This window comes from Callionymus lyra, chromosome 12, assembly GCF_982586985.1.
Source record: "Callionymus lyra chromosome 12, fCalLyr1.hap1.1, whole genome shotgun sequence".
Taxonomy (NCBI): domain Eukaryota; kingdom Metazoa; phylum Chordata; class Actinopteri; order Syngnathiformes; family Callionymidae; genus Callionymus; species Callionymus lyra.
The window spans coordinates 23,161,473-23,189,443 of NC_141829.1; the positions used below are offsets into that span (position 1 = coordinate 23,161,473).

Below are 27,971 nucleotides of genomic sequence, written 5' to 3' on the forward strand. Positions count from 1 at the left end.
GTCACAACTACAAAATTCCATTGTACAATTAGATCAGTCGGAAATAATACAAAAACCTCTGTGGAAAGACAAAAAACGATGACGTGCTATTTTGTAACTTAAACCAATAAGTATGAATGAATATTCAGACTAAGTGGAATCAAATCAAGATTTAAAGTGGATTTTTTTTAAGTCTCCTAAATGAGATTAATGTGATAAGAGGAAGCGTCTAAGCTGTTTAAGAACAACGAGGAAGATGAAGTGGATCAATCCCATAATCGTCTCTTTCTGTGATCACATTATGAGTCCTGGGTGGATTCCTCGAGCACTAATTGTCTCGTCAGACTTTCAAATCCAGATCTCCTCGAGTGGTTAGCCAGGATGACATCACCCACTTTCTTCCCTCGTAACTACAACCACCTAAAATGAACACCAGAAGACGGCACTCTCCAGTTTGTGAAAAGAAAGTAAGGGAAAGCTTTTTATGTGGTAATGAAATAGATAACATTTGTCGGTGGCCTGGAGGAAATTAAAAGAACATTGATCGTGGTCGGCGTGGTCTTAAATGCCTTCGTCATCTGACCTACATACTAACATACGTCACTATAAATGGAGCATCTTAACCCATTAACCCTGAATTATATTATCGCAGTCTTTTTTTACAATGTAGATCCGTTTTATTTTGTTTTGCAATAAGGACATTTTGGCCAAATGTCCAAATTACAATTAAACGTTTTCCAAAATATTCCTTATCTAGGTCTGTTTTGTATTTTGGTAAATAATATAATATTGCATTTTAAAATACATTCAGAAGGATCCAAAGAGGTCAGTACAAAAAAACAATGGAAAATAACTGACTTGGTTAAAACAGGTCCTACAGGAAATATTTGAAATTGTTCTGCTAAAAGAAAAAAGAGGGGGGAATGGGGTTCACACATCAACAACAATGCTGTAGCAATATTCAAGTCTTTGTGTGTGTTATACACTGCAAAAAATAAATCTATGAATAGTTGGTGAAAATGTCTTAACCTTTTATAAATATCAAACCCTGGTTCACCTTGACCCAGAGACAACATATAGGATACCACAAACACATTTGTTCTTACGCCTTCGGGTCACCCTGACCCTGAGATACACAACAATATTTTAAAAAAACAATGAATTACACATATAAATATCTTCTGTATTAAGCAATCAGTTCTATTATACATCTTGTTGATTTAAAAACAAACAATAGAAATTAACCTCATGTACTCAGTCCACCAGCCTTCCCTGATGAAGAGAAGTCTCAATTAAAACTATCGATCGAAGACGGCTAAACGCTGACGGAGGATTAATTGACACCATCAGGGTCACCAGAGCGTCTCTAAGTCAGACGAAAATGTCCTTGACCTAATTCCTCAAGGGAGGCTACTGTGGCCAAAGGAAGAGGAGGTCAAACACATACACAGTTGACAGCAAACATGAGGAGACACAAGCTGGTACGGAGTGGCTGGGATAGGAAGACTGGAGGTGGATTTCTAGAGCACATGATCCCCCCTCACCCACCTCACCCACCTCGCAGGCTTTAACCCATGTTAGCAGTAAGAGAGCTGCCCTACATTCCACACACGACGCTCACGGCTGGAATATTACAGCAGCGAATGTGTTAATTTGAGCGTTAATCTGAGTTTCATCTGAATTAAATGTATCAAGAGCTGGTCTGAATCATTCATCGCCTGCTTGTCGTACATTTGCAAGACCTCGAGGATGGACCGCCACATGAATAATTTGCTTTTAGATTAAACTACTCATTTGGAAGGAAGTAGTAAAAGTGGATTCAGCTTAACAACCTGCTGCTTTTATTTCTATCAACTGGCTCAGAGTAAATGTTTTAAGGCTTAGTATTGATTTATCTGGTGCATATGTAGCTTAACTTGCTTATCCCACATCCTTGTTTTTGCCCCTAAAATTCAATTAAGATAGATGACTTTCTCCAAGAGATAAGGAAGCTCAGTCATTCAGGAAAGACTCAAAGTAAATCGAGAGAAACATTAGAGTACATCGAGGTGGTTCTTAATCTTGTCAGAAGGTCTCTCTGGTGAGGAGAACATGGGCCAGACCCAAGAAAACATTAGATAAACTACATATCTTTAGCATTTGAAATTAATTGCAATATTACATTATGCAATAGGTTGTTAAAAATAGGTTGTTGAAAACTCGCTTGAGTTTAAACCATAGAAAAATTGTGGATCCAGATAGAAATGTAAGACAAAAATGTATTGAAATCTTTACACTTTTTCTAACAGAAAAAGCGAAACCAAACATAAACAAATATTTTACTAGACGTCCTTATTTAGTCGTCCGTCAACGGAGGAAGGTTTAAGCTGTAGTATGTACGATATTTGAAAGAAGGGGTAAAATGAGTTTACTCAATATGTGCCAGACAAAAAAACACTAGTTGTGCCCAAATGGGAAAAAGAGCAGAAAAAACACATTTATTTTCACAGTAAATCTAATTTTACTGTATCCATGAAAATTGATGAAGACAATCAATCAAAAATTCAATTTTCTGTGACTACTTCTGAATAAATGTGTTTAGACTCATGTACACACTCACACACAATCATTCATGATCAGAATACACAGTTCTGCAGCTATAATAGTAAGACAAAAGACAATATTTTCATCAATGTGTGAACACACCTTCAGTATCCGTGGTGTGTGCAACACGCGCGACTCTCTCCGACTCAGCACTCGTTCCACCTCAGATGGCCCGACGGGCTCCGTTGCCCCTTTACACATGTAGCCACTACAGTTGCTCTCCAGAACCGTCCGCAGCCCGTCTATCACCAACGTGCTCGTGGTGCAGCCCATCCTCCCAAATCCAGACCGGCATCCGTCAGGAAAAGGGGCTCAGGCTGACCCAGTTTCCTCCCCTGCCCCCCGATTCACCCCGGTCCATGATCAAACTCTGAACCCTGGATCTGCCGGTCCTGACCCGAGCCGGCGCGCGATTGTATCCAGTCGGGAAAACATCCGGAGACAAGACGTTGAATGGGAGTCATTCACGCCGTGACTGAGGGGATGTAGGAATTCCAGTCAGCAGAGGCGGCGAGCGAGGCAGAGGAGAGACGGAGGGATGGGAGGGATGAAGGATGCTGCTCTGCTGCAGCCTCTGTCTCTCTCACTTTAGTCACCTCTTCTCTGCCCCATTTATAACAATCCTCTTATTTCCTGCTGCCTTTTCGCGGTCTAACAGCAGCTCAGTCATGGAGAATTTGGGGTTTCATTAGAAGAAATATGGGTTAAACCGGGAGTGAGTTCGAATCCCATGTTAGACAAACAAGCAATATGGCTGAATGCTTATTTAGTTCAGCCGCACAAACCACAGCCAAAGGCAGGACAAGAGGAAGACTCACACAGCAGCCGAGAACACAATCGAACAAAGAGTCCTGCAGACGTTCACGTCGACTGTGAACCAGAACATCTGGTGGACAAACATCACGGCAACACGACAGGATTTAAACCTCCAGGTCAAGACTTGGGGAAAAAAGGGATTTTGTTTTGAAGATAAAGTCGACTTGATCTCTCGCTGATCGTCGTCCAAGTTTGAAATCAAAAAACTGTGTCTCATGTATGACATGAAATCTTCTCGTCCTGGAATTTAATTTGGGGAAAAGTCGCTGTAGACGACAGGGAAGATGAAACTGCTTCACTAATGACGCACTCATGAATGTTGACATGACCTGTTTTCACTTTAATGTGTTTTTGTATCAAATCACAATATATTAAATCACATGTGTACATGAACTATTTTGGTATCAGATATCAAGATTGTTGTGTAGATTCCAGTAAGATGAGGTCTGGACCACACAAAAATCTTTTCTTGTCTGACCACACATTGCACTTACAGTATGCATACATAGACAGAACAAACACACACACTCAAATAAGTGTACTCAAATACAGATACACACAGTCACAGAGACTCACACATATACTGTACGCTCATATTGACACACACACTCAAACAGACAGACAGACTCACAAGCATACGCTCATAAAAACTCAAACACATACACAAATAGACTGATATTCACAAATACAAACAGAATATCACACAAACTCACATAAAGACTATCACAGACACACACACAGACTCACTCAAATATACTCACACAGACTAAAACATAAACTCAAACAGTGTTATACTTATACACCAACTGACAAACACTCACACACACAATATTACACAGACACACACACCTTAATTCAAACAAACTCACACAGGCGTACATAAATACAAAAACACAGTCACACAGAAGAACTCACAAACATAGAGACTATCACACAGACACCCTCAGACTCACACAAACGCACACACTAACACTCACTCACTCACACACACTCACATATACTCACACAGACTAGAACAATACACTCATAGTCTTGCACGCGTACACACCGACAGGAAAACATAGACCCACACATATGCACAAGCGTACACACTCAACGGTACATACACATACAAACAGACACACAGAGGCATACACATTAAACATGTGCACACCCATATAAACATGCATGGACCTGTACACACACACACACATTTATCTCTGTGATGATGATGGATGCAACCTGAGAAGAAGTGAGCTTACATCACGATGCTGCGCTACACTGATGTTTCGCACGAGTTCCTGCTGACTGTGCGTTAATATTTCAGCAGTACTTGACACAGTGAACTACATTCTGGTGCGTGACGCTGTAGCCGAGCCTCAGACTCATCAGGCTTAAACGTCTGAGCTCAGTAAGACTCCATGAGTCTCAGCATCAACACAGAGAGGTGTTGATGCTGAGACTCATCGAGTCACCGACTGCAGGGAAACATGGAGGACGACACAATCGACAGTGACTCATAACTCACAGCTGGTGGTTGTAAATCTTTTGCCCGGAGGACAGAAATTCTCTGTGCGTGTTCAAACACGCCTGTCACTAGTGATGAGACAACCGCAGTGACCGTATTACTGCTACTTGAAGTGGGAGTCATGCGTAACATTTTCACATATTAGAACAGCAGCGACAACATTCTTGTGATCTGGGTTTGACACAGTTACAACATTTACCCCCCAAAAAATCACATTATTGTCACACAATTAAACATATTTCTTTTCTAGTTGTAAATACTTTTTTCATTTTAGATGCATTTTAAATTAAACTTTTTTTTATACAGTGAATATTTTTATTTCATTTTTTATTCTTAATTATTATGTTGTTGCCATTCTAAACTACTAATATTACTTAGGTGTAAATACTTTTCCAAAAATATGTTTTAAACTGTTTTTTAGATCCATCATTTTTATTAATATATATATATATATATATATATATATATATATATATATATATATATATATACATATATATTTTCCTAGTTTGGAGAGAAACTTTTTATTTTTTATTTTTAAGATGAACATCTCTTGAGACCAGTTCATAAATGAATCAAAAGTATATTTTTTTAATTCATAAAAAGAAATCAGGAAACAAAATTTGTGATTTAAAATGTTCCACTTTCCAGTATCACATGTAATATTATTGAACAGATTGTAATTTATCATTTTAGCTTAGTGTGTAGGAAAACCCTACAAACAAAGCCTGTTAAAGGTAAATGATTAGCAGGACAACTTGAGGCAGGAGGAGGAGTTACGCATCAGTGGGTGAATGTTTGCCCTTTTAAAATAAAAACTAAAAAGAGTTTCAACTCCTGCAGGCTTTGTGAACTGACACAGTGAAGTAGATTCAGGAGTTTGACACAACAAAGTGTGTAGATCAAACTGCTTCAAACATCTTTGCATCCTTGTCAAGCATGGTGTTCTACTGTAAACACTTTTCTCATAAAAAGCCACTTCAGTCTGTGAAGGAGGCTTGAACCAGCCATACATAATTAAAGGTCAGGGAGGCTGCTGAGTCATTTTGCTGCTGCAGGGTTGCTCTCTACATATTTCTGCAGACACGCAGCTGTCAACGAAAAATACCTCAAATTCTCCCGTTAAAATTCCCTCAAAAAGGGAGATTGGGCTCAGTTGAAGTTGTGATCTGTGCTTGAGAAAGATGCCAGTTCGACCAGTTTGACACTGTGTTGTGCTCAATCTTGAACTTTCGCTCCGGGCTGCTACAGAAAATGACATTCAAGATAAAAAAAGGGCTTTAGCTTTAGTTTCGACAGGATTCAAACACAAACCCAAATCGCCAAAGGGACATTTTTGATTTAATATTTAATTCAAATCTGAAATGTAGTATTTTTTCTTAATATCTAGTTCTTTAAAATAAGTTTTAGAAAAAAAAAATCTTTATAATAAGTAGTGTGAACAAATAAATTCTTAAAATTTAGAAAATGTGGAAAATTGCTATGTTTTTCTGATTTAAGGAGGGATAATAGACACCCTTAGTGAATACTTAGTAGTTTGAGATCCTGCAAAAAAGAGAAACAGTTTTACAAGCCAACTTGAACACATTATTTTTGCAAAGTTTATTTGTAATGAAAAAACTAAATTGTAAAGCTGATAGGAATTTAGAATTGGTGCTACTATTGAATTTTGGGGAGGTCATAAGATTTCAGTGATTTAAGAACATTTGAAAGCAAAACATTTTTTTTTTTTTTCACCCTAATGTAGCACCTTTAAACTCATTCATTCATTCATTCATTTTCTACCGCTTTATCCAGTGTGGGGGAAACTGGAGCCTATCCCAGTTTCATTGGGCGAGAGGCAGGGGACACCCTGGACAGGACGCCAGTCTGTCGCAGGGTACACAAAGACAGACAACCATTCACACACACACTTATACATTATTTCCATACAATTTCCCCCAAATTCTCAATCAATTCTGTATGTTTTTGGACTGTGGACTATATATTTATATATATAATGATAACTTGTATGCAATAATTTAAAATAAATGTAACTCTTTACCTGCCAACTTGATCTTCTGCAAAGGCTACATTTGAGGTGTGTTACATGGAATAAAAGAGACATATTAAGAGTACTTTCAGTGACATTTTGTGGTGTAAAACTAGCACGTGGACAGTGTCCTGCAGTCACCCTCAAATGGAAAAACAGAGCAACTTCCAGCTGTTAGCAAGTGGTGGGTGTTTCCGGCTGCACATGTGGATGGAGAAAGTTCAGGCTGACAAAACAAAGTAGCCCTGCTGTGTCAGAGTTTAAGAGAACACTTGGCACGTCTTCTGAGGACAGGTTGTGGTCTGCAGCTGGCGGTTTACATGCCAGGCTTCACCTGCACGTTCGGCACGCCGGCTCAGATAAAACCGCTTTTCTCACAGCTGGAACTCTCAGAGGGCAGAGAGGAGGAAGTGGCTGTTTCCTGCTGATCTGAGCCCGTCGACCATTGTGAAGCGTCTCACCGTCCTTCAAACGTGAGACTTCTGCAGCTGACATGGACGACCTCCTTGAAGGTTCCACAACACAAATGGAAACGTTTGTTGATACAAAACACAGCTTTGAAAAAATACTACAAAATAATACAATGGGAAAAGTCGACTGTTGTGTGGGAAACACTTCAATTGAGTTCTTTAAACTTCGTTTTATGAATTAAAACCTCAAATTGATTGATGTGGCCTGGTTCAGTCTTCTGTTCTAGTCATATTTAAAACATTTGGAAAAGTCATTTAAAACCACAATGATTTACTAAATCAAATACACCAATAACACACAGATTTTCTGCATGTAACTTTTACTAATATATGGTGGGAGAATTTGATAAAAACAGTCACTTCCTGAACTATCTGAAGGAAAATGATCTTTCACAGACTCTGGAGGAAACTGAAAAGGAGTAAATGGACCATTTAAAAAAAAAATATAACCTTTTCTTATTGGGGAATAGGATTTATTCGATGTATTATGAAATACATAAAGGGCATTTCTGAAATTCTTAATTTAAGTGATTACGTCCTGTAGGCAGGAGTGTTTTACTGCCACCTACAGGCCATAGTTGTCAGGCAACTTTAACAGGAAATAAAGATGAGCAAAGGAACAGAAGCATTGTTGGTAAGATAAATGCAATGCTTGAGAGGTGTGTGTGACATCACACAGCTCCGTGTGAAAACGATTAGAGAACAAGAGCGACTAGAACCCTGGTAACACAAAGATGCAAACAGTGTCAGCGGTGACAACACAAACATTTGTAATACAGAGAAGATTTTTTTAGCGATCAGATCGTTCTCACTGATACTTATGAGTAACAGTGTGTCTGCAGAGTTCCCATCATTAGGAATCAGACTCGCACATGCAGCACGGAAGCTGAGAGGTCCTGACATGAGGCCTTTGTGGAGAAGGAAACGTGGAAACAATCTGGTATTGTTACCAGCTGACATCTGAGTTAGCACACTTCTGATGTGAGGAGGAAACAAGAGCAAAAATAAATGAAGGATTTTACCAGCTGTATGAAGTAACGATGACTAAAATACATCTGAAAACTTTCATCCCTACAATCACACATATGTCTCCTGTGTTCAATTTGATTTAAAGACTATATGATGATTACAATTAATGTTATTATTGAGTGTTTTTGTCCCTTTTTCCAAGAAAAAAATTCTAAATATATAGTTAGTCAACAGCATCTTCAAATGTATGATGTAAGAAGTGTTAACTGACATTAATAATAAAGCTAAGAAGATGAACTTGAACTATTTGACATATTTACAATATCAAACTTTCACTCCTGGAATCTTTTTTTTCACACAAATCAGTGTCCATGTGTTGTTAGCTGCTGTGGTACTACTTGAAATATTCTTGAAATAAAACGATAACAATAATGGTTTTGAGCGAGATTCAAACGAGCGACACCAATCCCTCTCAGTGAGCAACTCAGCAGATCTTTCCATTATCATAGGGAAGTTTATTTGCATCTAGAAACGGTTTGAATACAAGTTATTGTACCAGAACTGTCTGTGTAACTCTTGACACATGTGCGGGTGAACCTAGTATGGGTTTTAGGAAGAACTTCTGTGACTAGCAATTGTATAACGGCACTGGACGTAACCAAACGATGATCACCCCGAGTACAAATCTGAAGGTCTCTTCTGACATGCAAACTGAGGGAAAGTAATCCGCTCATTCGTTTTCTAAAACACAAAAGGATTACCAGGAGACAGAGGAACTCTGAAGCGTGGATTGAGGGGAAGTTTTCCTTCAGAATGCCATGTGGTGAAGACAGGAGGAGGGGGGCGCGGCAGAGGGGGGTCGAGGATCAGCCAACCTTAGTTGGCTCTTTGTTAAAAATCAGTGCAAAATCCTCCTGAGCTGCTCGAATGAGCTCTGCTGACAATCGAGGGAAACAAATGGCGGAAGAAGCAGGATGACACCTGCGACCTGGACGACTGAACTTAAACCATGATGACGTTCAATTGTGGGAAGTTACAATTTTGAGAGGCAACATAATACACTGACCTGTCAAGCTATATTAGCTTAATCGTGTCTCAACTACGTCATATGACTCTTTAGTTTTTGTTTTCCTGTTACCGTAGGTTTGTTGTTGAGCAAATCAAGCGTCACCCAGATAAACACATTTTCGAGGCTCCCGCCCTTCCTGACGGAGTAAAAACATCAGGATGGCACAACTCAAAGCCATCATCCATTTCACACAGTCATACGCCAGCCGGCTGTCATCACACACCAATATTCTCTCCTCTATTCCTTCATTTTTTTTATACTGCTCATTGTGACACGTTTAATTCCGAAAGGTTGCCATGGCAACTAAGGCGGATTTGACATTTTTCAGTCCCTTGATAAAAGCTTACGAAAGAAAGCTGAAAACACATGATAACAGAACGTAATAACCACTGTGCGCATGTTGGAAGCTGAAATATTATCTTTGCAAAGATGTTTTATAATTGATCATATTATTTTCTGAATAGAACATTTGTGGCATCACTATGTAATGTGGACTTATAACTGTACTTTTTTGGTGTGACTTGTTTTCAACAAAAGCATGTGATGATCTCTCTTATCTTGTGTTTGGTAAAATTAGTGTGAAATAATAAAATTAAGGATTATTATATAGAGGATTATTAAATCATACCAAGGACCAATCTGTATGATGATTATGGTAATTATAGTATTAGTAAATAGTTTGCTCATATGACAATATCTAAATGATTTAGATAGATAGGTAAACTTTATTAATCCCTCTCGAGATCTCCAAAGTTCAAAGTATTTGTGGGACATAATGAAAATTGTAGGATAGTTAAAACATTAGTAGAATAGCTATGTTTTTTGTATGATAAGTATTTTTACATTAATGCAGTATTATGTATTTTCACAATTTATTTGGCATTTGTATGACATTTAAAGTGTTTGTATTAAATGATGTTCTTTACGTAATAACTGAAATATTTGTAGAAAAATCATGGTGTAGGATATGTAAAGATATTGAATGACAAGTATTTGTAGGTTATGTAAGTATTTGTCCGCTCATTTATGTATTTGTACAGTCATTTGAGTATTTGTAAGATAAATATTGTAGCTGTACAATAATAAAAGTATGTTCAAAATAATTATGGTGTTTGTATTGTATGATAAGAAAGATATTCGCACAATATCTATTATGATCATTATCATTGTGGAGAGAATAACAACGGCGAGGGTGGTCAGGTCAGATCAGAAGCAGCACCAGACACAAAGACCTGCGGCTGGTTTTAACATGTTTCAAATGCTATCAGAAGTGTCGAGGATCACTTTGTGACAACAAAGTGTGACCCGCAGGCTCACTGACACTGCTTCTCCTCACAAACAACACAGCAAACCTAATTTAGCTGTCTCGGTGACGAAGTGAGCGGAACACTGGGTACAAGCCAGACGCTGGGATCAGGAAAAATAAACCAGGACAAACACGAGTCTGTTGTGTACTCTGGCAACGACATGAAAACCAAACACAGATTAGCAAGATCACTTCCATGTTGTAGCTATTCATCATCTTGAGTCAGTAAATCTGTGTTTCTACTGTCCCAGCAAGGAAATACAATAATGCTGTTTTGGCTTTTAAGATGATTCTGAGACTGAGATCTTTAAAGAGAACATCATTACTCCCTTGTTGGTTAACGTTGTGCTTGTTATTATTCATGAATTTGGGAAGTCTATGGTGTCCCTAAAGCACAAACGACATCCAGATGTTTCATTTGTTTCTTAAAATGTTGTACGAATCACGTACCTGCCTCTGTACATGAAATGAAAACTATTTATTGTGACATCAACAAGACACCAGCTGTATGATGCTGCTATCTCCATTTAAGGAAGTACTACAGATTAGAACTTCGACTTTTTAAACACTGTGATTTACTAATTTATCATATACAGTGTCAGACGCAGTATTATCTTCAATTTCTTGTTTTTTTTTTATTACCAAGTACACATTGAGGTACATCGTTTTTTTTAGATGTAATACAAGCAACAGAAATAGCGCAAAGGTTCTTAATGTCAGAACTAATATTTATTATTTTAATATTCTAATATTTTATCTAATCATTTTCCCAGGCTTTTCTTGATAGTAACCACTTTAAAGTGTTTTGATGCATCCCATCTTTACTTTTTCTCTCTGTTATTTACATAATACACACCTAAATTACTACTCTGACTGCATAACCATTGTTTTTGATGAACAAGAGTTTTCTAAACAAGAAAAAATGTTGGTTTTTTTTTGCATTTTCTTTTCAAAGTAGTTGCCATGTGACTAGACGCTCCTCTTAGGTCTTTTTCCCACCTTCCCTGTCTGGCTGTGTCAGAGAGGAATGCCAGGTATGCAGCCGTCCCAGTGAAAAGTCATTAGACAGGATCCCTCCTTTGCCCAAGTGTGTTTCTATCCCACCACCTTCAGCCCACGAGAGATCCTCGAGAGAGCGAGTGAAAATGAAGATAGTTACATGTTGATCTGAATAAATGAGCTTTAATAAGAGTGGAAAAAAGAGGGAAACAACTGCCTGGACTCTCAGGGAAATTCCAACAGGATGAAAGATAAAATGAACACTTTCATTTTAATAGTTCCTGCTTTTCACACAAACGCCTAAATTCCTCGTTTTTTTCCTGAAATCCCTAATCCTTCAATGTCCGAGCTGCTCAGCTGATCCTGTGACCAGAGGGTCCGCGGGGGGAGATAATGTTCAAACCAGATTAACCTACAAATGGGCAGCTATCTGAGCGCGACACCTCCGGCCCCATGACACAAGACGGTCTAAGCAATTAGCAAAAATGACCAGGTTTCACAGACTCACTGAGACACTTTGACTTCTTGACGTTATTTACACACCAACATGAACATGTTGGTTCAGTGAATCAGTACTATGAAAGGTATTTGAGGATCTAAAACATATTTCAACAATGGGTAATACATTTGTGAGCCTCTCTGAGTTAAATTGACAATGAAAATATAATAACAATCTCCACATCTTGGCTTATCTATGATTATCCCAATCTCTTAATATTTTCACAACTTAAAAAATAATTGAAACTATAGAATTGGAAACATCCATCCACTAGAATAGAAATGTTTTGTGGAAAATAATGTATTTTTAATATGTAAATAGGTAAGTAAGCCCAAGCTGGGGTGTAAGGCTGGATCAGATCAGTGATGTAAGGAGGAGCCTGATCATGAATAGATCTGAAAGTAAGAGCCAGAATTTTAAAATTGATCCTGAAAGAAACTGGAAACCAATGAAGAGATTTAAGGATCGGGGGAATGTGAGTTATTCTACTAGAGTGAGTCAGATTTCACTATGCAGAGTTTTGTATTAACTGTAGGCGAGACAGTTCCTTCTTGTTTAGACACGAAAATAAACTGTTGCAATAGTCCAGGCGAGAAGACACAAACGCATGGATTATAAACTCCAGATCGTGTTATGAAATCATTTTCCTAAGTTTAGAGATTCTTCTCAGTTGAAGGAAACAGTTTCTGGTCAGTTTTCTGCAGTGTAGTACTAGAGACATGTCTTTGTCAAATACAACACTCAGGTTACTCAGGCACAAAAAAAGCTAGGTCGACATTTATAATAAAGAATAAGAAATGAATTACAATCAGATACTTTGCAAACGAAACAACCAGTACCATGTAAAAATTGGAAAAAAATAATAGTATTACAAGAGTGGGTTGACAAGAAAAAATAGACTTTTTTAAATATAATTAACCAAACTACAGTCTAGTATGAAAATAAAAATTATTTAACGTCAATGTTCATTGGTTATAACGTTTTTTTGCTTTTAAGCTTAATAAGCTAATTATCATAAATAAAGATTGATACAATGACATGGAACCATTAAGAACCAATTGACCAGGGACTCTGCACTGAATGTTCATTTTTAGATGTTCATGGTCAAGGTCTTTGACGTGGCATTATAATATAATACGTTTATTTTTCCTCTCCTGATTAAATCCAAAATGAAACAACTGGAATGTTAAAGGAAACTCTGTAATGGCATAGAATCAGAAATGCCGTCTATAGAAGGGAAAACAAATAATGACAAGGTTCGTGGTGGATTTTCAGTCAACCCGACAATCTCATCTGTCACGGCTTTTCCCACAATTACAGGTTAATCGTGAGTCTCAGCGGAGGCTTGAAGGGAAACTTTACTTTTATAGCCCAATCAGGGAGGCCGGTAGAGTAAATACACCTCACAGGAGCGCACACTTCGGGACTTAAAAGGAAATGTGCGAGTCATTAGTGCTCTCTGGAGACCAGTCTCCAGCCAGCATGTGCTGCTCAGCTCTCTGTTGTGGTGCTTCCAGGTCTTTAATCCGATAAGCTTAATCTGCAGGCACAGATTCTACCTGACCAGTTTCACCTCCTGGCTAATGGACGACCGAAGCATGTAGTAATGAATTAGAGATGGATGGAAAAGAGCACCCGCCTGCGCCTGAAGGATTTCCCTCGTTCATTGTGTTTCATGTGGAGGAGCCATTCATCTGACGTGTCCAGGAACTTCCTACTACGGTGGCCTCTGACCCCGTCACGTGCTTCCAGTGTGGGAAACACAAGATGGCTAATGCCTGAGAGGTTGTGAACGAGGATCTTAAAATACAGCAGACCAACAGAGTTCGATGCTGACGTTATGTTAATGTCATTTTCAAATACCAATAAATGTCTTCGGTAACTTACAATCTTCTTCTACAACAAAGAACTTCTATAGGAAACATCTACTGATTATCTCAAATACATAAATCCCTCTGTTGGAATTCAGTAAGCTGATGTCAAGCATGTTACAAAATTGATTTTTTTTTATGCTATGACATTTCACCAGCAATGTAATTATTAAGAAAAAACTCAATTTTTTATGGTTGCCACTGTACTGTGATACTTATTGTATTGCCAGGACCTAACACACACACACACACAAACCTCTTTACCATATATAATGTTGACGTCTGGAGATCAAAGAGCTTAGAAGCAGTTACATGAAATTTTGATCGGTCTTTTAAGTAGATTACCTACTGTTTTAGTGTAGAAATCCATAGTCAGACTTGAAGAAGAAGTTTTAATACGCATTTTTAAACTCTCAAATTTCAGTTTTCTGCCGGGTCAATACTCACCAGGTCTGAGCTGCGTCGCTAATCGATGAATGTTTCAATGACTCATGAAGTAATTTTTAATTCAAATTTAATATCAGACTCCATTAAAGAGGATGACTCTCAGATGCTAACACGTTTACACGATACGTTAAGTGAATTACCGCCTGATGATTGAAGGCTGGTGAGCAACTGTGACGCAGCTCATCAAGATAAACACTCCAGAGACTACAAATTATTTACTGGGAACTGTAAACTGCGTGTTGTACAACTGTTCTTGTGCAGCACAGAGATTCTTGACTGGACTAAGACACTGTTCTGAATCAGTGGAACCAGTCCCCGAGCAGCCGGGCCAACAGGAGCAAACACCCACTGACCAGACCCACTGTTATGGTTGCCTCCCCTCTGCTGTGTGAGTGGGCTGAACCACAGAGCCCAGAACATGTTTTCCACTGTCAGAAATCTTCTCTATTGTTGAAAGACAACACTACCGGACGGGAGTCATGGGTACTTTCTGGACGTCCTGGATGGAAACACTAACAGCTTCGCTGTGCCGGTGCTCCCGGGGCGGAGCCGAAATCTTGATTCGGACAATTACATAACAACCACTGGTGCATGGATCGCTGGAGTTAAGAGAAGATCAATGGAACACAGAGCAGAATGATTTGGAGTTTCTTTCTCCGTATCACATTTGTAATAGTGTGATAGAAGAGGAAAAGATATACTCGAAGAATAAATGTAAAATATACATGTTACATAAGGAATGCTCATTAGACCATTACGTCTAATTGTTTGTGAGTATTCTAGTGCAGTATTGACCTGCAGAGAACTCACTCACTCACCCTCCAGGGACGGTTTTTATGGAGACCCATTTACCATCAGAGTGGCTAAAGAACCTCACGTGCCCCGGTGTGCTGACCGGCGCACCTCCGACCGCTCCGAGAACAGGCCACGAGGTCAAGCTGCTTACCTAGCGTGTAATCTAGGTTTGAACATCTGCTGCTGCAGCTCAGTTATCACCAAAAGTTTGATATCAGAGAAGATTGTGTTCTTCTGTTCTCTATGCGTTTCTGAAAAGTACACACAGTAGGCACAAATCGTCAGAACAAATCTCTGATAAACTAACACATCAAAAGAGCACCACTCCCCGAAGAAAGTGTTGTTAGTCACTCTGCAGAGATTTGTAGTTCAAAAGCGTCAATGAAACTTCTTGTTGAAAAAGAGACCTCCTGCTCCTCCAGAGCTAAATAGCTTGTCACAAAACTTAGTCAAGACATCACAGAAGATTGATCTTTGTTTTGTTTTTTAATTTAGTTTGGCAGTGCAATACTGTGTTAAACACATGATCCAGTGGCCAGGACATTTTTAAAATAAATCTAAACAAACTGACATACTGACAACTCCTTCAAAAGATTAGAGGATCCAGATGTTGATTTGGACCAACACCAAAATCTTATCATTTCATTTAAACATATCCTGAAGTCATTATTGAAATCAGTATGTCAGTATGTTTTTAACAAGAGATTAGAATAAACAAACCGACATCTGAGGCAGTATGAAGGGAATCTAGTTAAATAAAGTACATAATATTTAAGTACTATACCAGTTATATACAATACCATATAATAGTAACATAGTGTTTTTACCTTCCTTCCCCTCACTATTGTATTACTGTGATGCACTTCTACTGTTTAAATCATTGGTTTTATTTTGTTTTTGGGATGAATAAAGGAATATCTTGTCTTTTTCTACCAGTTGTATAAGTCTTAAATCTGGGGATGGGATTGCAACTCATGTGCATAAATCTGATCACATTTAAATGGTATTTGTCTTTTTTATTCTGCTCATGTTTGTATTTTGACCTCATACTTTATGTTTGCCCTGCCTCTGTGTTTAACTTTCATTTTGACCAACAGCCAGTTGTGTCTGAATGTGTGTGTGTGTGTGTGTGTTTCTCCTAGTGGCATCCAGCTCTCTCGGGTCAAGCATATTACCAGAGTATCCACCGAGCTCATTGTGAAAGAACTATTGATCACAGTTGCACAACCAGCTGATCCATAAAGTGAACGCACAAACTAAACACTTCCCGCTGTTATTGATCAGCTATAGAACTCTATACAACAATAATCAAAGCTTCTGCTGGATCTGTGAGCCGTCAATCTTTTATGCTATTAACTGATCAGTGAGTTCCGACTGTCTCTCAGACTCCTCTGCTCAGCATTGAACAAAGAGTCTCTGGTCAAAGCACGACTTTGCAAAAATGCTGTCTAGAAAGCAGTTCCAGTCGTAGCTGCAAGGCTTACAAATGTGCCTGAAAAGCTACACCATGACTTTCTCTTGTGTGTGAAGCGACAGAAACATTTGCGTTCGTGCCACAATCTGCTCTTTATGTATGAAACAGATCCCTCTATTGCTGCCGCATTCACATGTTTCACGGAGGAATTAATTAGAAACTGCGTGGACAGTATTGTGCGCACATTCTTGTCTCACTGACACACTCGGCAACACAATCCTATAGATGTTCACTCCTACAGCTCGGACCTGCTGATTCTTCATCCACAAGAGTTAGGAAAGAAAAGTCTTGTAACAGAATTCAAAAGCATCTTAGATACAGTCGTGTTGGTGAATCCTCTGTACAAGCATTATGAGGTTCAGGACTGAGTCGATGATGTCATGGGTCTGTACCGAGGACGCCTCCCAGTTGGACACTCCAATAAAACTTCACCTGAAAGGACAAGTAAACAGTTGACCTGGCTTATCTCGCTGAGGGGGAGTGGTGGATCTTTTCTGAGCCTTTCCTCGCTTCGTTCACAGTTCAAGACCAATGCAGATCAACCATACAGAGTTATACTTTTTGGCTCAGCTCTTTCTACATTTGCTACTACTTGACATCCTCCTTTCGATGCCTGAGTCCTGTTACTTAAGTTTCTCACCTGCACATGCTTTGAATTCCTGCCTAAATGATCTACTACACTTTGGGGGGGCCTATTCAAGACATCAAGAGACTCTAATCTCTAAACTTTTAGAAGGATATCCAATGGGACCAGACTGTGCAACTTTTTCCAGTTGATCGTCATCACAATCGTCTTCAAACTTTCAAACTTTTACAATTATCAAGCGTCTTTATGGCAGAAGCCTAAGAACTCTTGTTAAAACTCATCACACAAACAAAACTTTCTTTTTTACTGTCTAATATAAGGGCTGCAACTAACCATTATTTTAATATTTGACAAGTCACCGAATATAGAAACGATTAGTAGACTAATCTGGTAATTCCTTAAATATTTTCTAAATTGCTTTAATTATGTATAAGTGATCAATACAACAAGAAAAGTGGGTACTTAAATGAAATACAAACCGTTTTCAACTTTGCTGCTGATAGGCTGCTTCATACAAAAGGGGCTCTGTTGGGATTTAACCCTCAGATTGCTGGTTGATACGGATAATATTCAACGATCTGGTCAGAGAATATGAGTCATCAGTTGAAGTCGAGAAGTTTAATCCAGTATTGCAGGCAGTTCAAAAATGGTGAAAACCAAAGAAATTAATGTTTTCTTTGTTCACTACTTAACTAAAATAATCAAAGATGTGATTCTGTTGATGCCATTAGTTAAAAAAGTTTTTGTGTTTTAACTTGAAATTTAATGGGCATACCTGGTGACAAAATTAGTCAATTCTAAGATACTAATGAAAATAAGTAGACTTCATAAAAACACCCTTCAGCTGCTAGTGACATATAGCAGCTAAAGCGAGTCCAAACTCTGGAGTCTGTGCTTGTGCACGTCGGGGAGAATGAATAAATAATACGAAGGTGTGGCTAGATGTCTGCGAGCCTGACTCAGGATTCCATTTCTGTGAAGAGAGCCAGGACGTATAGTGTTTCAGTTACCTAGCAACTTTGTTCCAGGAAAGCTGGAGCGCTCAGACGGAACACCGAACACTCCGCACACTTGGCCTCGACAAAAGTCGGCTCGACTCTCCGGGAAAAGTGATACGGAACTGAGAGGTCGCCGCCGTCTAAACGCTTCGAAAGTGGACGGTCTTAATGAAAGTATTATGTCACCGTCACTGGACACTCGAAGCGTGAAGTTGACGCCGCATGCTTTCTCCGGTACTGTATTATGTCATGTCAGTCGGTCCCTTGAAAACTGATGCTTTCACTGACAGCTACTACAAAGCGCCTCCTCTCAGCACTGATTCAGATGTATGTGCAGCTCATACTACAGACAGCTCACAACATATGTGTACTTGGTGTTCGAAGGTATGGCACGACATGAGGGGTGGAAAAACTCTTGCATACTTCTGTCAAGATACAATTACTGTAGGCAGTTCAAGTCATGTATATGTACAGTGAGCTATCAAGTGTGGTGCAAAATGTGTCTAGATGTTTAATTCATGATGTTATTTTAGCAAAATTAAATTCTATAACAAAATGAAACATGTTTTTATATTTTACACATCATAATACGCATTCCAAAATTTGTTGCTGTACATTTTTTTGTTTTGTTGTATTGTAATAATAATAATAATGCATTTTAATTAACAGTTTTTATGTAGTGGTTAGTGAGTTCTTTCTGAACTCCAGTTTCCTCCCACAGTAAATAAGTAAGTAATTTGTATTTGTATAGCGCTTTTCCAGACCAGGGTCACAAAGCGCTTAAACAATCAAAACAATATTCAATAAAATATATACTTTAAAGGTCAAGATAAAACTGATAACACAACAGGAGTTCCAGAAAATCAAGGAAAAGCCAGAACAAATACTGAAACATTAAGTACTCTTGTTTGTGAGTTTGTGTGTAGTTGTCTGTAAATAAGTAAGTCATTTTTATTTGTAAAGTGCTTTTCTAGACCAGGGTCACAAAGCGCTTAAACAATCAAAACAATATTCAATAAAGTATATACTTTAAAGGGCAAGATAAGATCTGTGTGTGCCTTGTTCAGGAAGTTCGCTGCCTCTCGCCCTGAGCAGCTGGGAAAGCCTCAAGGGACAAGGGGATCAGTGGTAGCAACTACATTAAAAAAATGTACTCAATTACATTATTATGAGTGAATGTAATCCATTACTTCTCAGCTCATGGATTACATCTTCAAAGACCACATCTGCTAACATGGCTAAAGATAATCAGACCGGTAGCTGCATAGTCAGAAGATAACCTCGCGGTAAAGAGGCACCTTAAAGGAAGTAGAATTATTTGCTATAGAAAAAGGAATGCGCTGCTCCACCTTCCAGCAAAGGATCGAGGCAGGTGTGTTAAACTCTATCACACAAGGGGCCAAGATTTTTTATGAAGAGGCAGAACAAACGGAATCTTCTAGACTCGCCTCACACACAGGACGCACGAGTCTGACATTACACTTTCATTCTATGAGGCTAAACTTTATCTTTTATTGTCTCTGTGTTTGTTCATCTTTAAACAAAGAAATCACTTCCAATTTCACTCTGATTGTTGACGTCCATAATCTCCGCCCCTTATCTTATCTTAAATACTGACGTAGTTTTAACTCGACATATCAACATGAACATTAATCTACATTTTTTTAAACAAACATACGAGCGGGCCACATTAAATGACTTAACAGGCTATTATTATTATTATTATTATTAGTATTATTTGGTTCACAAGTTTGACATATGTAATATAAGGTAAGGAAAAGTAAAGCAAAAACAACTATTTAAAAAAGACATTAAAGGGCTTTAAAGACCCAGCTAGTTGGGGACTGTTTGTGTCAATACTACAAACGCAGCACATGGTGTTCTTGGACCATCAGTATTGTTTGGAAACTTGATACAGCAGTTGTTGTTTTTTTTACAACAGATGGACGTTCACTTTTTGAACATTTAACATTATGTCATGGAGTTTGTATTTAATCGTGGGTCCAGGTTCAAGTCTTTGATTTGATATTAATAGCGAGTCCTCTGATCCAAACCTCTTTTTATAAAGGGAAAGAGTTGAAGAAGAAAGGTAAGACGTGACTATGATGTTTCACGACCAAAGAAGAACCAAGTTCTCTTCTTGAAAGTAAAATCCAGTAGAAGATCTACTAGATTCTACGAGGTCTAGATTCTGTTTAAATCCTGTTTAATGAAGTTAAACAGAGACATCTTAACTCAAGTTATACACTAGATTCACAGATAACTGTTCTGTAAATGCATTAATATAATGATATATTATTATATATTTATTATATTGAATGACGATCGTCCCACGTGCGTGGACCAGCGATGACAGGTCCACTCATAACAGCAGCGTGGGTGAGAGAGGGGGGTCATGGGGGGGTCATGGGGGGGAGGCATGAGCGCGTACTTACCACGAGCACGGACGTCCTGACCACCTCGGACACGCTCTGTCGGAGTTCTGCCGCGGTGCCGGGCTTCCCCAGACCCCGGGTGAACTTCCTCGTCTCCGGGTGAGAAGGAGTAGACATCCTCGCTCCTGGTCCACGAGCCGTCGAGGTCTAGAGAGAAGAAGTCATCCTGGCTCGGGTCAGTTCACGGAGTAAAAGCTCCTACTTTCAAAAATAACAATTCCCGGTTCTGGTCTTCAAGTTCAAAGTCCCGTCCTATCCTCCTTGCGGGGTTTGTTGTGGTCCAGATAAAGTTGGTGAGTGTCAGTCCGACGCTGAGCTCGCCCCTGCCCGGCCTTCTCCGCCCCCTCGCCGGCCTGAAGTCCAGCCCTCCTCCCCGCTGCCGGGGCTGGACTATAAGCACATGCTGCCCACTCCTGACCACACGGTATTTAGCGCCAAAATTCACCCAGTTCAAGGGTCAGCTAGCTAGGATGCTAGCCAGGAACCCGTAGCCATTAGCTTAGCATAACATCTTTTAAACTAATTTTTGTAAAATGAAAGTGTTATTTTTAATTGTTTTTAAAAACGGGTATTAAAACCCTTGTTCATTGATAAAAAATGTTTGTCTCTTTCTTTCAAGTTTACTCTGGTAAGAATTTATTAATTTAAGATGTATTTTGGGGGCAGTTTGTAAGCATCAGATACATTTGATAGATTAGCAACATGATAGCATGATAGCTATGATAGCATAACAATGTCCTTAAATAATTGGAAATATTTTTATTTATGGTTCTGGTAATAACAAACAAGAACAATGAACTTAAATTTGTAATAATAAAATAAAAAAAACATTTTAAAAGTTTTGGTAATAGTGTATAAGAGTCAAAGCGTAGAAACAGATGAAAACACTTCATTAATTCCTCTAAGACTTGCTTTACATGAATCGTTATTATTTACGTTAGTATTTTGTTCATTTTAGTTTTGTTTTTTTTAAACAATACAATTCTATGATTACGATTGGTCCGGCTTGAGTGTGACAAACCTGCAGCAGTTGAGCTATTAGAAAATAAAAATTATAATTATTTCAGGCGAAAGGTACTTTTGATTTAAGTCATGTACAACTCTGGAGGTTTCATTGTGACCCTGGTCTAGAAAAGCGCTATATAAATACAAATTACTTACTTACTTACATATTAGGTGTTATAATAATAATAATAATAATAATAATAATGTTACCTCTTTATTAAAGAAATGAAACTTCATTATTAATAAAGATCCCAATAATAGAAGATACTAATAACCGAATTGATTTTTGCATTTGACTGCAATACTGTATTTAACAGTTTCCCGAAGATCTCCACAGGGATCAATAAAGTTTATCTATCTATCCATCCATTTAGAGTAGACTTTCTTTGCAACGTCGCCACCTACAGGCTGTAAGAAAAATAACACCCTTATTGAGAGGTTTGAATATTTTTATTGCTTTCATTTCCAAAGACCTTTCTGTTGCCTGGAAAAAAATCCCTTCCAACCCGGTGAGAAGTTTTCCATCTTCACGGCAAAACCCAATTGGCACATTTTCACCCATAAAACCTGGAAACGCAGGAGGTCCGTTGAAACTGAAAGATGCTTTTTTTTTTTCGTACACTTTATCTTAAAAGTTCTTTCATAATACATGATTATTCCTTTCTTTCTTTTACGGACTTCATTTAAATGACAACTGAGACTTAGAAGAGAAATATCAGCAAATAAAATGGATGGCAGTCACTGACCTCCTCGTCTGGTGCAGGAGGGCGTCCAGTCGTCGCACATTATAAATACAAAGCACGTAAACAAAGTGATGAGTTTTAAAGGTGTCGAACATGAGAGGTTTGGCACTGAAAGCTGTGAATGAATCATCACGAACATTTATTTCAACATAAGCTAGAAAGTGGCTCAGACCGTTAGAAAAAGAGTATAAAATGACATCTTTAAAAAGAGTAAAAATGCCAAATAAAAATGCACGGCCCGCGGACGTGTCGTCGGTAAAGCCTTGAGAGCACCAAGTGTAAAGACGCATGTACAAATGTTCCAGACGTGTGATGAAGTCCAGCAGTTTTAGTGACCGTTGTTGTTCAGGGCACGGTTGCGACTGGCCGGGACGGTTGCGCTGCGGATGACCTCCATCCACCTGTGGGTCAAACGACAGAAGCTGTTAGCAAACCAGCGTCGATGCAGACGCCTATCCGTACCTCTCGAAGGTGTATTCGCTCTCCGACCGGAAGTAGTAGACGTGAGACTTGAAGTGAAGTTTGAAAACATAGTCTTTGTGGATGTTTTCAGACTCTGACGGGACCGTGACAGAGTACCCGAGCAGAGGAAGACTGGCCAGAGGGTAGTCATCCTGGAGGACGAAAATACACATTATCGTCAACTGTTTTTTTATCAGTGTTTAATTAAAAAATGTTTTTAGAAGTTACAAAAAAAGTAATTTAGTGATGGTCTGATGAAGTTTCATGAAGCAGTGTCACTATCCACTAGATGGCGGTCTCTGCACTATTTTACTTTGTTTTGAACAATTGTTCTAATGAAAAAAAACATAATTTGGCGCCACCTACTGACGTCTCAACAACATAACACTGTTTCATGATGCTTCATCAGAGCATCACTAAAGTAATCCATTGATGGAAATAAAAAATAATATCATGAAATTATTATTATTATTATATTAAAAAAATGTTTTTTAAAAGTAATACATAGTATTATAGAAAATAATCATACTAATTAAGACAACAACAGCCATTATACCAGTTGCTAGCTGTTATGACTGATACTAGCTAGGATACCATTTTCATAATAAAATATACTTACAGATATCAATTGTGTGTTTTGAAGCTTTTCAACACCAATTTAATTCTTCAATAAACAGCATTTATATCAAAATTATCCTTTAAAAAATACTTTTCTTGGAAATTTGTAGTAACATCAGACAATTAAGATAGTCAGTGCAAAATTAAAAATCAAACATTTATATAAGTTATTATGAATATTTGCCAGCAGCACTTGTGAGTTTATATAGTATATAATTCACCTTTATAAAACCTTCCCTTATTGGTCATTGCATAGCTTAGCAACATTGTTTTGCTAACATAAAAATCATGCAAATATCTTACAGAAATGAAAAGAAAGGAATTTGTCTATATTTTAAACAATAATACAAGTTTCTGAAGTCTAGATTGAAGAACAGTCATTGTAAAGTACATAACACAATATAAAAATACATTTTGATTCCCTAACAACCAAAGAAAGAACATAACCAAAGACATATGTTTACCAAAGAGAGAAAACAACCAGTTAGGCTGATGAAATATTCAAACACAGCATATAAGAAGATTTTTTTTTAACATTAAAATAAAAATTAGGAGAAACAAGTGAAAATTCTTCTTAAATGCTAACTCTCACTTGACCCAGGTAGGTGAGTTCAAGACAATCCGCCTCTAAATCCTTTAAATTGACTATAAAACCTTCTTGAGTGTAATGCGAGGACTCCCCACAAGGTGGCACAAGAATATACACAGAAGATCAATGCTGTTAATATGGATATCCTAAAGAATGACAATATTCTACAGCATAAAATCAGCTGAACTGTCTAAACACACTCGTCTATGTTCTTCTGTCAGAGAAGTGCAAAAACACCTGATGGGAAAATATTTTTTAACATGCAGATCTGAATTCCACACACACTCTCGACACAAAGAGAGTAAACATGCCGCAAAAATGTTGTGTTTGCTGGACAAACAGACAGTTGTGGAGAAGCTTCTCACCTGATGCGACTTGTAGAAGAAGAGGCTGAAGTTGGTGAAGACGACCCAGAGCTTCTGCCAGCCGTTGCTGTTCTTGAACTTCCTCAGCAGGTTTCCAGACAGTTGGTTCTGCAAGGACACGGATGAACAATCGTTAGAAAAATAGCTGTTGTGTTGAGTTAACTACTGTGTGTTAGTCAGATCACACAGTTCACATATCTATCTATCTACATTTGACACATATATATAATTTAAAGTAAGTGACTTAAACTGAACATGACACGATTAACACAAATATTTTAAATGTTGTACTAAAGCTAATCTACTCTCTGGATGTTTGTGATTTTATTATAAAATGCACAAAGATCTCCTTTAAGTGAGCATGAAGAAACATGACTTTTTCTCCCGTGCTTTTGTGTGCGAGACATCGGACACTTAAAGGTGTCAATTGATTGGTTGTGAACTTCTTCTGTTGGCATTAAAAAAAAAAGATTTGTGTAAAAAATAAAAATTCACATTATATGAATTGAACAAAAACATTTTGCAACTGTTTAGGAAGTAGGAAAACCACACAGTGATGGAAAAATAGATCAAAATAAAAGTTTTAAGAATGTATTTATTTGATGTGTTTTGTCTATGGTCTTTTCTAAGTTAACATTTATTTTTTAATTCCAATATTCTTTTTTTAAACCAATCATTTTTTCAATGACAATTTAGGCTAGAACGGTTCTAAGACCGTAGTTGTCATGTTATTGTAAAAATAAATGTAAACTTTTAATTAATTTGTACAAACTACACTTTACTATTTAATAGTTATTTCAGGGCCGATGGTATGAATAACATATGGTATAAATACATTTGTAATAAGGGTTAAAGAAAATAAAAGTGTAATTCCTACGTCAAAATGTTATATTCCTATCCTGTAGCTAACATGCTTGTGCTATTACGAAGACACTGTTTGTTTACATGACATTACAGACCACTTTGAATTCCTTTGCTTTACGCGATCGACTTTCATGTGTCTAACATGGCTTATAGACATGAATGAAAACTTGTTAAAAGTACTTTGTGTTGTAAATTTTGTAATCTGTTGTATTATAGCTCGGTCATTGCATATAATTGAATTTTCATGCTTACAAACTCATCTAAAATACATTTCATGCAGCAACCAGAGGGCCTCTGAGTCCTCTGTCTGGCTGCTTTACCTCAAGACTCCTGCAGGTTTCACTAAAGGAGAGACTCTGAACTCGGTACCAGCAGATTACACACAGAGGCACGGGTCCCTGGCCACTGGGGGTCTTACTCTCCCTGACTGGACTAGGGTCTTCTACACAGACGGATGGCGCAGAGAGAGAGACAGGGAAACACAGAGAAGGTGAGACACAGACATGCAGGCAGAGGGATCAACACGTCTGTGAAGAGGCAACAGAGGAGAAGCAGGTCAGGGAGGACGGTGCTACGACTTCTCTCCAGTCCTTCGAGTGGAAAGAAAAGCAAGAGTGAGACGAGGTGGGAACAGTATCCTTCACACGGCTACTGTTCCCACTGAAAGATGGACCCGGCCACAGAGAAAGGGTGAACGACAGAAGGTGGAGGACGGAGGAGAGGAGGAGGTTGCAGCTGGTACCTCCACGGCTACGCTAAAGTCCACCATGGACACACTGGTGTTCCTGTGCCAGCACACGTGCACCATGGTGTTGCCGCGAGCCGACCTCTCCGCCGAGGTGTGCGACGCCACCGTGTCGTCCTCGGACTCCACGTCGGCCTCGTGAGGGAATTCTGGGAAAATTCAGGAGGACGTTACTACCGGAGGATGAGCGGGGAGATGAGGGGACAGTTTAATCGCATGACTGCAAACGAGAAGAGTCGTTAGAGGATCGTCATGAAGAGACTCTGGTCCACCTCAGGAGGAAAAGGAGAAAATAATTTCTAAACAGAGCCTGAGGAAAAATTTAACAGTTTAAAACAAACGATACAATTCCATGAACAGATGTATAAGAAACAATATAAGTTAACAGAGGATGCAACAAGACAAACAGCAATACATGAATAAAATATTTTAGAATAGGAAAAAGTAGGTTGTTATAAATAAACATTTGTAAAAATAAAACAGAAAATGATAGATTCTGTCTAAATATTTATGTACTTTAATACTTCATGCACAACATCCAAATTTGAGCAACAATTTAATCCCAGAACTGTAAAATATGTATACATTTCTACATGCAAGTTTGGGTCGAACCCAGGACTCCTTTGAGAAACTATGTCTCCTGCTCGACCTTGGAAGGCCTCTGTGTTCTTCCAGAGTTGCTAGAAGAAGATTTTGAGAAGAGTGAAAGTCTAGTGAACAGGAAACTTTTGTCATCAACAGTTGCAACTACACTGACAGGTTGCTTTACTTTTTCCAAATTGAAATCTTTCATCTAAAATATGCACACATAATTTAACCACAAAATAATACTCGTAGAACGTAAAAACCAAAAATTATGCTAAAATCACAATTGTATTTCCTTAAGGAAGTTAAGAAAAGTTTGATATTAAATAAAACCTTACCAACATTATACACGCATGTGTACTTCAAATGTATTGTTCTATTCACAACTCTTAAAGATGACACACACACACACACACACACACACACACACAAGGAAAAGCAGTGTGACGCATATCATCCAGTTAATCTGTGACACTCCTGCGGAGAATTGTATTTACTGAAAACTTACTGTGGTCAGTCAGAGAGCAGGTCAGGAGTTCAGAGAAGGGTCCGTTGCTGTTTGTTTTGGTGTTCTCAATCGCTGTCGTCAGGTCCTCCATCCACTTCTGCATTTCTGTTGACGAGCTGGAAAAAAATGGGTTTTTTTTAGAACTAACCAATGATCCTCCAGTTGAAAAAGAATGACGTGATGAAACACCTTTTAACAACATCATATACCCACCACACCTGGTACTTGTCACTGTTGTTCTTACACCGGGATATACACCAGATGTTAGAGCACAGCGATTGATTGCTTTTGTCTAGTTTGCATTCACGACAGCAGGTGACCCACTACAATATGTTTCGTATTTATTTTTGTGTGTGTATCTTAAATCTGATCAGGACTTCTTTCCAACAATGTTCTACGACTGGATTAATGCATGTTTTTCTGCACAAAATATCCAGCAGGCAATCCTCAGTGACCTAGAACTAGCTTAAGCTGTTCAGGCTGCTATAAAATCTATCTTGTCTTGAACATTATATATTAACTGACATAGAAGTCGTTATCAAGGTAACTACATTTAAAGAAGAAAGTAATCCCTAGAAAAGTATTTTTTGTAACCTTAATAAAAAGTGTGTGTTTGCAGTGCAGAGCGTCCATCACTCTGGTCTATTTTTAC

General features: G+C 38.3%; 2 protein-coding genes across 7 annotated transcripts in view; both read right to left on the reverse strand.

Moving 5' to 3' along the window:
• LOC148068715 (dedicator of cytokinesis protein 9-like) overlaps positions 1-21,160 on the reverse strand; it is a 64,045-nt gene extending 42,885 nt beyond the window's left edge. For 2 of the 6 annotated variants that reach the window (XM_087804288.1, XM_087804287.1), the window contains exon 1: positions 2,665-2,886. In XM_087804288.1, coding sequence (XP_087660414.1) covers positions 2,665-2,835 — 171 coding nt within the window. In that variant the 5' untranslated portion in view covers positions 2,836-2,886. Of the gene's footprint in view, positions 1-2,664; positions 2,889-20,835 lie in introns of those variants that run through there. The other 4 variants (XM_087804291.1, XM_087804285.1, XM_087804286.1 and 1 more) reach the window with 4 other exon arrangements.
• A 1,123-nt stretch (positions 21,161-22,283) lies between these two features.
• Positions 22,284-27,971, reverse strand: part of LOC148068716 (FERM, ARHGEF and pleckstrin domain-containing protein 1-like) — a 48,571-nt gene continuing 42,883 nt past the window's right edge. Inside the window, exons 23-27 of the mRNA XM_087804135.1 lie at positions 27,320-27,435; positions 26,224-26,375; positions 24,618-24,725; positions 23,046-23,197; positions 22,284-22,984 (exon numbers count right to left, since the gene is read on the reverse strand). Coding sequence (XP_087660261.1) covers positions 22,912-22,984; positions 23,046-23,197; positions 24,618-24,725; positions 26,224-26,375; positions 27,320-27,435 — 601 coding nt within the window. The 3' untranslated portion in view covers positions 22,284-22,911. The remainder of the gene's footprint in view (positions 22,985-23,045; positions 23,198-24,617; positions 24,726-26,223; positions 26,376-27,319; positions 27,436-27,971) is intronic.